The sequence below is a fragment of the Dendrobium catenatum genome, unplaced genomic scaffold (assembly GCF_001605985.2).
Source record: "Dendrobium catenatum unplaced genomic scaffold, ASM160598v2 fragScaff_scaffold_1220, whole genome shotgun sequence".
NCBI lineage: Eukaryota > Viridiplantae > Streptophyta > Magnoliopsida > Asparagales > Orchidaceae > Dendrobium > Dendrobium catenatum.
Genome location: NW_021319682.1, coordinates 2,977,439 through 2,990,898, shown reverse-complemented (window position 1 = coordinate 2,990,898; position 13,460 = coordinate 2,977,439). Strand labels below are relative to the sequence as shown.

Genomic DNA, 13,460 nt, shown 5'->3' with positions numbered 1-13,460 from the left:
TGAACCTAAAAAATCTTAGTTGGTAGCCAAAACTTCTAAAAGAGTTGTGTTTCTTCTTGCAAATTTCTTACACTTATTTAAGGTTTTAATGGACTTACCTCCCAACAAGCTGCTTGTTTTCTATGGACTTGAAACACTGTAACGGCTAGTCTAAAAAATGGGTTCCATACTTAATGATTTTAAGATAAGTTGGATCGAGCTCCAGGGGGGGGGCGGCACGTGCCCCCCCTTGCCCCCCTCCCTCCGCCTGTGCGTCTAACATAAGTAACAACACCATCGATTTCAATAACATGCTCTAACTTCATCATAATATGATGAACTTGTTGCAAAACCTTCGGTGCTTACGACTCCATCGATGTATATTATTGCATTACTATCATTTTAAGATTATTTAATTTTATATTCAAAATAAAAATTAAGAAACTTTTCTACGTATTTATGACGAAGTGCAAAATAAAAATGATCATTTACTGTTTTTATTAAAAAGTAGAAAAGCCCACCATCTTTGAAGCCGAACTAACTGAGTAAGGCCATGGACTTTTCTACTCTAATGTTCAGTTTACAGTCTCCCGTTTCGGCCCAGCTTCTTCATGAAATAAGCGATATAATTTCTCGAATTATATGCCGGGAAGAAAGTCATGGCGAAAGCAGCCGCGGCCCCGGCGGCTTCTGCTCTACTGAGGCGTTCATCTGCTTTACCTCCATGGATCTTCTCTATCTTCTCTCCAAAACCCCATATTGTCTTCTTCTCCACTTCGCCACACGCTGGAAGCTTCGGCATACGTAAACATGCCCTCCGCCCAGTGGTGCCGCCATCGGACGGCAGTGAAATTGGCAATGATGAAGCAGGGCTGAAAACCAGCGGGGATTCTGTCAAGAAGAGCCGCAATGAGCTCAAGAAAGAGGCTCGCCGGGCCGTTCGCTGGGGGATGGACCTTTCGACTTTCTCTCCTCCGCAAATCAAATACATACTTAGGTATTGCTATTCTCTCGATTGCGTTTCCTTTGAGTTGTACGTATTTTTTAGATTTTTGTTTTCTCGTTGTGGATTTCAGGGCGGCTTCTCTCGAACGAGAGGTGGTGGATGCCATTTTGCTAGTAAAGGTTCCGAGTTGCCACTCCGCCTGTTTTGTTTTCCGTTTATTTGGCTTAAGTTGCGATTTTATTAAATATGTTTTGCTTTTCAGAGATTGGGTCCTGATGTTCGAGAAGGAAGGAGGCGGCAATTTAACTATATTGGTAATATATTGGATAATTAAATTCCACATTTTACTGAATTATCGGATACTAGTCTTTTAAGATAGAGTATTGATATGTCAGTTTTTGATTTTGACCTGTTAGGTGATCTATTTTTGTGAATTCTCATGAACTAGAAAGTTGCAATGGATGTTGTGTGATGTTGTTTATAGGCGAGCAGGAAATATTTTCTCTTGACTGAGGGTTCATTTGGGACGGCTTTCTTACTGCTTTTTAAATCAGCTTTTCAGTACAAAAATTAAAATTTTTTAGGAGAAAGCTGATTTAAGAAGCAGTAAGAAAGCCGTCCCAAACGAACCTGAGTTTATGAGTTGAATATTTTCTTCAAACTGAGATTATGAGCTAATGAAAATGTTTTAAGTCTATGAAGGGTTTTAAATGGTCTTTATTTGTTTAATTTATAGCTTATTTAGGTAATATTTGCAGAATATGTTAACCTGACAAATTCGCTTTTCATTGGCAACTGTGGATATTTCTTGCCACACTGGCATTGAGTAGAAATTATTAGTTCCGGATGCAGTAAGTGCAAAAGGTGCATCAACCAATCAGGAGCTGACACATGGCATAAGTACTCAATTGTACACAACTATGTACATCATGCTTTTGATTGGATAGGTTCACCTTTGACATCTTCCCCTTCTTCTTCATATGTATCTAATAGTTTATTAACATTTAATTCTCCTTTGAAAGGCCTTTCAACCACAAAATTGCAAACTAGGAGTGGAGTGCAATATTGCAAAAATAGTGGTGGCCTACGTAGGAACCTCAGATGGTATGATGGAATCGAAAGTAACTAGCATGACCTTAGAAGAGCTTGTTGAACTCATATTGGTTGACTCTCTATAGTAGGCTGAACATTGGGTAAAAGTTGATGTCTAGCCTTAGGGACTTGATTAGGAATATTCTTTATATTCGATTTAAGCTCGTGTGGTTGGTTAGATGAAAACTTAATAATTTTAATATATAATAAACCAATAGGGGTACCATTGACTTTAAAGATTACTTTCTTGCATGTTAAAGAGTGAAGAGAGCGAGCTAAGAGGATTTATGAACATGCATTGGAGTTAGCATCACACCATATCATATCTTTGTAACTATCCATATCAATAAGAACTGAACAATGTTATTTACTGATAGAGATGGGATGTTTGATTCACGCAGGCAACATGAGATAAACATGAGATATTTGATATATTCATGCTGCATGGAGCGTGCATGATATGGTCTTGGTTTTGAATCCACGAAAAGTTGTTTTTTTGATAAAATTAATGGAAATTTTACCATTGATGATTAATTTGCTTCTTTTATCTTTGCGAGTTGCATATGTTAGGATGCTACAAGTGCGTTTTCAATTTTTAAAATTTGCTAGGATGCGAGAATACATGTTAACGTGCACTTGTGCAGAATTTCAAGTTGCACATCCTCTTTAGTTAGGGTTTAATCATCAATCCCATTCTTTAAATTCTTTTGGCTCATGGCGAATATGATTTTCTTGGTCAATCAAAAGATTAATCAGAGGGCATTGTTTGATGGAATGACCGTTTTGGCACAGCCCCTCATTATTGTGTCGAATGAGATTTGGAAACAAAGACATGCTCATTTTATCATGTTGGAGTGGTCAACCTAGGCTGAGACTTTAATTTTCAACATGAGTGTATGTGATTGACGACTTATTAGAACTATTATATGATAACAAGTGTGTAGCTGGCATCCTTAATAATATTAAGGTTATATTAAAGCATTTTTTATATTATGTCAAGATGAAAATCATTTATAAATTTGATAGTCAGTTGCCAAGTATTCTCAAAAACCTCGTACCATGATATAAGCTTCTCAAACTGGTTAAGATAATCAATAATTGATTGACTACCTTTTCTACAATTCAACATAGCCTTTGTATAGCATTTCCTTCGATGGAGTGACAATTACTTCTGTCTCAAATTCCTTATATCTTAGCTTTATAAAATGGCACATCTCCCTATAGATTACTATAACAAATAATGATATTCTTTTATCATTAAATAAGTTCAACAAATTGCATATAATTCATTTCATGCGACACAATGAAGTCATTCATCTCAGATTTGCATTATATCTCCTTATGTCATTTAGACCCTTCAAAATGGGAATATCAACCTCGTTCCTTTGGGTATGATCATGCCTATAATCAGTGGGATGATCACGACCGCTAATAGGTAATTCTAAAGGGGTTGTTCTATATTGGTTGTGTTCTTAGCGTTGACTACTCTAATTAGGAGTGTTATGAGCAAAATGTTGGTAAGTTAGGATTGGCCTCGTGCTTATTTATGATAGGTATGCTATTCCGGTTAGTGTAAACCTGAAATAAATCATTATTAAGTATTTTAGAATCAATTTTAACATGGAAGATTGTGTGGCATATCAATTGGTTTACTAGTTTTTGTCTTATTGACACTTTGGTGATTTGCCTAAATTCTTTTTCATAGATGTGAATTTTATCATTACTAATAGGGTTATTGTGCCTGCTCTTTAAACAGATCATTTTGGGTTAGATACTTACTAATGTGAAATCTACATGCGACAAGAGTTGCTTTGGAATTTAACAATATATATTGAACACGAGCTTTGCTAGTTAAAACTTATGTTTAACCCCAAGTCAAATTCTTAGAATTTTTGTTAAAAGATTAAGTAATCGCAAGCGGTTACAAAGAGATTAGCAAGACAATTGCAAATAACAACGAAAACAAAATAATAAGACTAATAGCAATAAAACAAGAATCCACGGCGTAACATCAAGTAGTATTCACCATGAGTTCCTTCTCACTCGCTCTTGAGGTTGCGTTTAGCGGAGGAACGGTAGAAGCAATCCCAATGATACCACCACAAGACAAGTGGCGCTTAGGGTCTTGTTCGTCGGAGAAGTAGCCGGAGGAGAAGAGACCGTTGATCGGCCGACGAGAAGCCAAGGTTCTTTGGGTCGTTGATACTCAATCGTCTTAGCAAGGCAATAGATGATGCGGTTGACGTAGCTGCCACAGAGTCTTCGCATTCCCAATCTGGATCGTAGAAAGGAGAAAGTATGATATCGATTTCTCCTTGTGCGTTGTAGGCAAAACTGTGGTCGACCTCAGGGTCGGCCATACACCGATGGTAAGGAGGAGGAAAGAGCTTGTCTTCTTCTTTTGGCTTCCAAAGACATGAGAGGCGTTAGCTTCCAAGGGGAAGGAGGCAAGTGGGAGGGGCGGCCAAGGTGAGAAAGGTGGCGGCTTGGGCAAGAGGGATCTAGATTAGGTTAGAGAGAGAGAGAGAGAGAGAGAGAGAGAGAGAGAGAGAGAGAGAGAGTAGAATATTTCCTTTTTTGAAATTTTGCAAATAAGGAAAATTTTTTTAAATTCAAATTTGAATTTCAAATAATTTAGAACTTTCCTATCTTGCTTGAATCAATCTAGGGAGCCATGATGATGTTTGGAATCATCATAATGGTGAAGAGTCATATGGGGGGTGGCGGCAAGGGGAAGGGGGAAGGGTTGTTGCGGGTAGGGGGAAAACGGGAAAGGTTGGGTCGGCAGGTGAAGGGGTTTGGGAGTTGGGATTAATTTGTATTGAGGGGAGGTGGTGGGGAGATGTGCCAGCGGTGGAGTGGGAGGAGGGGTAACTGGGTGGGGAAGAGAAAGAAGCAAAAGGAAAAAAAAAAATAAACCACGAGCTACGGACACTTCCAATGACTGGTGGGTATTGCGCTCGCCCACATGTTGAGCTCTCTCTTCTCTCTAGTGCACTCACAAGAAGAAGAAGACAAAGCAAAATTTCATTTAATCATTCATCAAACTTTTACAAAGCATAAGATCGCTATATATATATATATATATATATATATATGTCTCAAACATGAAGAAAAGAAAAATACATAATTGTCTTCCGAGCTACAACAATAAAACACTCCACATATGAGTAAACTCGGAAAACTAAAAAACTAAATAAAACTTAAAAAAGCATCAAAAGTAAAGACGCTGAATCGTAGCCGTCGATCTACGATTCCGTCGTAGGTACACATGTCTGAATCTCTAAACAATGTTCTCATCACTTACCACCATTTTGTTGAACTTGTTTTGAAGTGAGCGTCTTGATTGCAAACTGTAATGATGTAATGTGCAAATCATTTATTTGAATTGATTATCAGTTGATATCAATGCAAAATAATTAGCTATCTTCCACTATAAGAATCAAGTTCAGTGCCTTAAAGTATACAAAAAATAATTAATTTCAAGATCATATAGTTGTTATTCATGGAGCACTTAGTTCTCTCTTATGTAATTTCGTTGAAAATGTTGAGTTGTAGGACCATGATTAATATGTTTTGGTGGAGATCAATTAATTTGTTGTTCATGCAGAGTTACAAGATTTCTAATAGCTGTGTAATCATACTAACATTAGCAAAAAATATACCTTATCATATTTGGTCAAATATAAGAGGGTTACAATCTCCTTATTGGTAGAAGATATCTCTTGAGCCGTCTCAAGATGTGAAGGTCAACGACTGGTGAGCAGGATCAGAGTTGTGTGCTTGGTGCTCCACTCGTGTTGGCGGTTGAAGGATCGACTGAAGAAGTCTTAGTTAGGTTATAAGGGTTGACGATTGTCTACATTCTACAGGAATCATTGTAATTGGCATATCTTTTTGAAATATTGAAAAGATTCAAGTGCATGGTAATGCTGACCAGACAGTGTGTGGGATGATCTTGGAAAATGTGAGGCATGTGTGATAAGAATGAGATGGACGCAAGTGAAGTGATATTTTACAGATGACATGGAACTTGTTCTCGTGGTAACACGCGAAGTAATTGTGGTGGATGGAGAAGGGATGAATGCATATTTGTTATTTATGTGCATGAAGTAGATGAGGAGATGTGGGTTATGCCTAGTTTGGGCAATGGAGTGGAAGTGTGAGCTAGCTATGGAGTGAGCACACGAGGATGAGGGTTTAGTGATAATGTGTGACTTGCGATCTGTGAAGTTTTGTGAGAATGCTACAAGATGTGTGTAAGGATCATTGTTAGGATGTCAGGTTGGGATTGGGTGATGAAGTATGCTTTGAACAATATGGAATTAGGATTAATAGGGTTTATGGGATTAATGTGCAGGTTATGGTTGGCGCATTATTTAATTGCGTAATGTGAGACACGTCTCAGTACTATTCTGATGAAAACTGCCTCAATGCATACACCTCGAGGCTTTTTTATGAGGCATGCACCTCAATTTGGCAGAGGCCTACCTCGCCTCATTGGCATGAGGCGTATGCCTCACCCAATTTATATATTTTTAATTAAAATTTTCCTAAATTATAAACTAAAGCTTCAAATAAATAACCCCTTCACGCACCCCAAAGCTACAAAAGCTTCCTCTTAATTGCCTCGATCTCCTGTCTGCCGCCAGCCTGCAGCTGTGGCATATTTTTTTTCGGCTCAGGAGGCATTGGACAACAAAGGTGATGAGGAAGGGGAGAGTGCAATTCGTTACGACAACAATTCAAATGAAGACCCTCTTAGTGATGACAGTGCAAATACTTCTAAGTTATTGACATACTATTTTAGCTTGATTTAGGAATTAAAGGCGGATGAATAGGAAATGTTGAAAGAAGGAATTTAGAGCTGAACTTGATGTTATATGATATTTTTATGCAATTCTTCTATTTTATATTGTTGTGCTCATGTGATGTTTGATTTCAATTATATTTCATGTAATTTATCAATTGTTAGCTTACGTCTTGTGCAATAATTATTTTATATGTATGAAAATTTATTACTTCATAGTTCAATTCAAAGTTAATATTGGCCCTTTAACTTATTATTTAATTATTATACACAAAAATCACTTATAACTTTTACTTTCACTTTACGTAATTTTTGGATTTTGATGTCCATGCCTTGAGGCTTACGACTCATCCTACAGACAAAAAACGCCTCAGTATCCAATTGCGCAATTCCAAACCTTGGGTCAACATTGGCAAGTTAAATGGGATTAAGGTTCTATTTTAATTGTGGGAGATGAGGTTGGAGATGATAGGTTTTGAAAGCCAAGACTTGGATGTGAGGCTATTAACACTAGCTTTGATATTAATTTGAAGGGGAGGGAAAGAGGAATAATTATGTGTGCAGAACTTGGAGCTATTCACATACAAATTTGGATCTTGCAACTTTAAGTGTAGTGCAAATAACCATATTTCATTCATATTCAATCAATAATAATTATTATATATTATGTTTCCTTATAGAAATAATATTCCAAGGATAAGACCAAAAAGGCTGCAAATATTATGCGAGTCCCTCATGTTTGGACCATGCTTCATGTATGTTCATAATTTTAAGTAGACCTGTCAATTTCGGGTCACGGGTCGGGTTCGGGTCAACCCGGAACTGACCCGGCATTAATCGGGTCAACCCTAACCCGACCCGTTTGCAAAAACGGGTCGATTTTCTGGACCCGAACCCGACCCGGTTCGGATTCGGGTCGGGTTCGGGTCAACCCGAAACCACTTGTTTCCGCCATTTTGCAAACGGGTCGATTTTCCGGACCCGAACCCGACCCGCTTCGGGTTCGGGTCAACCCAAACCCGAAAATTCCGGGTCGGGTTCGGGTCGGGTTTTCGGGTCGGGTCCAATATTGACAGGTCTAATTTTAAGAACCCTTCACTTTGATCTTTTATATATGGATCATGCTTAGCATAGGTCATTCCATTAACATTATCATCAAACTCAACATTTCAAAAAAATGAAAACAGAAATACGTCTCTTCTTTTCTCTATTTTTTGGAGACATTCATTGAATTTAATTGTAAACTCACACACAAACCTAAATATACTAGGCATGGAATCCGTGGAATCATGATTTTGAGTCAAAGATCCCAACTACTAGGCTAAGGAGGACTGCATATGCTTTTTTCCTATATTTCTCATATGTTCATCTTTTGATTTTGAAATCATCCCACTCGTTCTCTTAGGGACAGCCGTCTCCAATGATCTTTGATGATTTCTTCTCCTTGAACAATTTCCTATACTCTATCAAGATGACATTAGGCCGAAAACTCTATCTCCGTCTCTACCTTTTACATTTTATGTTCTCTTAGATGTTGATGGAGTTTGCGGCTCAACCTTATTGAAAAATGATCAAATGTTACAAGATTCAATCATAAGAATCGTTGGATTATTGTCCCTTCGTCCACCTCTCATATTATTATTCCTCTTCATCTCCAATATAAAGGGTACGAGTGACTTGAGCTCTTTGAACATTGACCTAATCTTATTTATTGAGAAAATATTAAGGATGAGGTCATTTTGATTATAAGAAATTAATTTAATTCAAATTTAAATAAGAAAATCATCTTAGCTAAATTGATAAATTATTTAACGACATCAATGAAAATTGACCTCTATGATTACTCCAAATCAAATAGATGGGTGGGTCATAATAAAACCTCAAAAGATGCTGGGGGTCAAAGTGTAGGGTTTTATAAATTATTAGCTTGCATGAAGCATGAGCCAAACCCAAGGAACTCAAATGATAATTACTAGATAAACAAATAAAATATATACATAAGAGATTTTGAGAATCGTATCAAGTTAGATGCATTAAAAGTTAAGTTGGCAAAACCTTAGAGATGAAGACAATGAAGAAATATGAAAATATTGTTGTGAGAAATTTATAAATAGTAGTTTTTAAGGTAAATATTATTTTGGAAGAGCAAAACGAGTAAAAACTATTGTATATTTGATCTAGAAAAATGAAGAGAAGTTAACCCTGAAGATACATCAAAATGAAATTTTGTGGTTCATATAAGATACCTAATGGAATTTAGAGGGTTATAAAAAAATAACAGTTTTGTGAATAAATATTTTCATTGAAATTTTGAATATTAAGATGATGCCAAATGAGCAAAGCATTTTGGTATTATTTTTTGAGAATCAAGGAAATGTTAATTATTAGAAAAAAAGAGAGCCCATGAGGCATATAATGTAGTTATAAGAGAGTATGAAGCTTAGTTTTAGAAATCACACAAATTTTGAAGAATCAATATTCTCTTTTACCAAGAAGGTTTACTGCAAAAGCATTTTTTTGTTTGGAGAACTAAGGAAAATGATTGATAGCATAAAAAGTATCTTTGTATGATCTTTGTTGATCTTAAGAAGACATACGATTAAGTGTTTCAAGGATTGACTCACTGTCACTCACACATTAATGAAAAAACAGTGTTAAATATATGCTATAGTAATTATAGATATGTTTGATGGATTATTGGCTGTTATTAGAAGAAATGGAATAGCCAACTAATTTTCAATTGCAATTGAATTACATCAATGGCCAACAATGAGCTCAAATTTTATGGATTTTTTTATGGAGATATTTATAGTGAAGTGTCTTGGTGCATGCTTTTAGCAAATAGCGTAATTCTAATCAATAAGCATTTATTGAAATAAATGAACTTCTCTTCAATTATTTGTAGATTATAGTTTTAGTGTTAATATTAACAATTATCCCTCAATTATTAGAAGGTAAAATGATACGATGTTTGATAGAGTTGTATTTTGAATCCGTTATATAATGAAAGGATATAATTTATAGAATTAAGTTTAGATTGCTTAAAGAGAGATACACCGCAAGAAGATTTATGTACTTGGAGGATATCATTGAGACTTAAAGGTAATTTGGTAAAATTACAATTAGTACGGCTATATTGTATGGAATTGAGTGTTCGGTGGTAAAAAGTTGTTGATAGCTAAGTTGGTATAATTGAAATGAGAATTTGTGATGAATTTATAACAGGATAAATTATTTAATGATTTTTCTAGAGGAATTGGTTTAACATCTATTAAATATAAGGCATATTATATAGATAGATAATTTGGACATGCACAAAGAAAGGTAGTAAATGCATTCATTAGATGAACATAAGAAATTAGTGTCAAAATATTATTAAGGAAGATTGGTTGATAATATAGGCATAAGTTACTCAAAATGATTTGCAAAGAATTGGTTCAACAGCTAAAGCTTTACTAAACATAAATGAATTAAAAATAAGGAATTATAAATCAAATTGCGGTTGATACTGTAACTTCCCTGGAGTAGAATTCCTATACTTTCTACTTTCGCAATCATTGAGTTTACCCGAAGATTTATGATAACATGTTCTGTGCAAATTAGCTGGTGTAGTAGTGATGCACCTATCATATGTGATATTTTATTAAAATGCAAAACATTTAATGAGTTGGTTTACCAAGCCATTATTCTATTTTCTTGTTATTAACTTATTATTATTATTATTATTTTGGTTCTCTGGAACGTGCAAATCCTCATTGCTGATGCGTATTCAAGCTTTTATATACGGATACACATGGAGCATGCAAATCTATGCAATCTTTTTTATCCTAAAATGTTAAAAGATAATATTTGCGACGCATTTCACATTTCGTGCTAGGAAGGCTTCTGCGGAAAGCACAGCCTGAATTGATGGATGCTTTGATTCAGGCATCAAGAGATGGCAATACTAGTACGTTGCAGGACCTTACAGGTCAGGCAACATTGCCTATTGATGATAATGAAGATGATGAAGAAGATCTTGAATATGAGTTAGAGGTATCTAGTATTAAATTGATATTTATTATGAATTCTATTATACTAATTGAACTTATAGCAGGAAGGTGAAAACTATATGGAATTGGCAGATAAATGGTTTGATGGCCTAATTTGCAAAGATCCAACAATAACAAATGAAGTCTACTCAATTCATTCAGTTGATTTTGATCGGCAGGTATTACCACTTACAGATTCATGGTCAAGTATGATGTTGTTGTAGTTAAAGTGCAACTGACCTGACAAACAAATATGCTTGTGCACACAGTGGTCCCTATGGTATGGGATGAAATAAAAGCAGATGCAATTATTAACTCCTGCCCAAGCTAAGGATCTCGTTGCTTTTATAACTTTTTTTATTCCCTGGCTTTTGATAGGAAATACTTGAGTTCGCAAGCAACCCTAACGATAAATTGATAAAAACAGCGAGAAAGAACACAAAATCGCCAACGAAATCAACCCAAAAACAGTAGATTGTATTAGGGAAATCAAAGCAAAACAAACATAAAGCAAAGATACAATTGATACTTAGCTTGAGAGGAGGATCGTTCTCTCCCAATCTCTAGAAGATTAGTCTAGAGCCCAAGACCCCAAGGACAACTCCAAGAGAACAACTCAAATCATGCATGCCCTAACCCTAGCCTCCCTCCCTCTTTTAATACATGTCTTCCTAATAAAAGCCAATAAAAATTTTCCTAAAATAAACCAATTATTCAAATAGTTTTCCTATGCAATTCCGCCCCCTTCCCTCTCTCTCTTTGCGGCTCTAGGAGGGGCCACACACTTGGGCGGCATTCAAAGGAGACGGTTTAGCCCGCCTCCTGCCCAGGTTGGGCCGGTTTGGATGGTCCAGGCCGAACCGTAACAGCTTTCTATTGCTAGTTCTGGTTTTTCTTAATTACATGCCATCCTTAAACTCTGCACTTTTTGGCATTTTATGCAATGCCATGCTTCTTGTTATGTATGAGTTACGTTTAAAGGAATTATATATGAATAGCTGACGCTTTCAATTGCAAGTATTTTTTCATCATTTAATTTATCTTTTTATAATAACATATCTAACAGTAAAAATTATAAAATTGCTAATTTAAGTACCAAACCCAAATGAAAAAAATTGCGGGTATTTTTAAAGTTGATAATTTATGCCTCTACCAAAAAAACATCCTTGCTTCGCCATGAAATGTGCGATACAATTTCAGTTCAAGGCACAAAAAAAGAGCTTTTCTTTTTCTGCTTTTGCCTACATAAAAAACCTTCAACAAATTCTTCTTAGGCTTCGTTTGGGACGGCTTTCTTCTTGCTTTCTAAAACAGTTTTCTAGTACAAAAATTTCTTAAATTTGAAAATTTTGTACTAAAAAACCGTTTTAGAAAGCAATACAAAAGTTGTCCCAAACAAAACCTAAAACTTCAAGGAACAAAGTTCCCTTTATATCACCAGCATCTGGAGAAAAGATTGCTGAATATGAGAAATGAAAGCTCCAAAGAAGACTTTCTTTTGCTCTTTTCTGCTAAACTCTGACCAAACTTCTATTCATCATAGTTCCTTGATGAACTCTTACAGGTGGTGTTCGAATCCACTTTCCTTCTGACTTCTTATATATCATCACAATTTTGAAGTTACAAAATCCATTTTTTAGCTCTGAAAACCAATAATTATGGTCACAGGAACTGCGCAGCCTTGTCCGACGGGCACAATCTGTCCAACAGGAAGGATCGCATGCTGGTAAAAGCTGGTTGGAAGGTGATGATAAGTTGAACAAATCAAAGAAGAATCTCCTTCGCTTCTTGCGTTCATTAGCAAAGAAATCTTTGGCCGAGTAAGTTCTATTTTTCATTTCTTTTGATAACTAATGAACACAAAATTTCTTTACCTATCAGTATTGCTTGAAACATATGGTTACGTTTGTTATCTTTCAGAAGCAACGGATCTTAGCTGTTAAACATCACATCCACTTAGTTTATCATTTTGTCACTGTTTATGAAAAAGTGGAAGCAATTGCTTGTGGTAGGAGAGAATTTGCATAGGGCTTCCTTGTTGAATTTCTCCATATGAAATTTGGCTCTATTTGCTTAGTAGGAATTGAAGGAGAGGAAATGGTGTAGGATTTGAATTGAAATTTCTTCACTTAATTCTCTTACAACTCATTTTCTCTGTCTTATTTGACGTTTGAACAGAATAGTACACATTAAAACCTATTAGAAACTAGTATGGATTTAAGCTTCGTTTGGGACAGTTTTTTTAGTGTTTTCTAAATCAATTTTTTTAGTATAAAAATTTTTAGTTCAGTAAAATTTTGTACTAAAAAACTGTTTTGAAAACTAGTAAGAAAGCTGTCTCAAACGAAGCTTTAATTTTTTTCTCTTTGGTGAGGGCTCTCTGTAATTTTGAAAGCAGGAATGTTCAACGTTGATCTTATGGAATTTGTGCTTTGCTTTTTCCATAATTATTATATGCGGTGACCAAACGGTCCAGAGGCGAATACCGAGCGGCACACAACAGCGATACACAGCAAAAAATGACGTGGTGCGTTCTCATTCGTCTCTTTACGCCGTTCGGTGATCGTGACGAATAATTTTTCTAATGATTGATCTTGCTCTT

The 13,460-nt window shown here is 35.8% G+C and overlaps 1 protein-coding gene across 1 annotated transcript; it reads left to right on the top strand.

Annotated features, from left to right (window-relative positions):
- Positions 1-638: 638 nt before the first annotated feature.
- Positions 639-13,006, top strand: LOC110104362 (UPF0307 protein plu4061-like). The gene is made up of 7 exons (XM_028699117.1): positions 639-976; positions 1,056-1,104; positions 1,188-1,239; positions 10,705-10,862; positions 10,924-11,037; positions 12,527-12,678; positions 12,779-13,006. The coding sequence occupies exons 1-7, from the start codon at positions 639-641 to the stop codon at positions 12,792-12,794; spliced, it is 879 nt and encodes a 292-aa protein (XP_028554950.1). The 3' UTR covers positions 12,795-13,006.
- Positions 13,007-13,460: the final 454 nt, after the last annotated feature.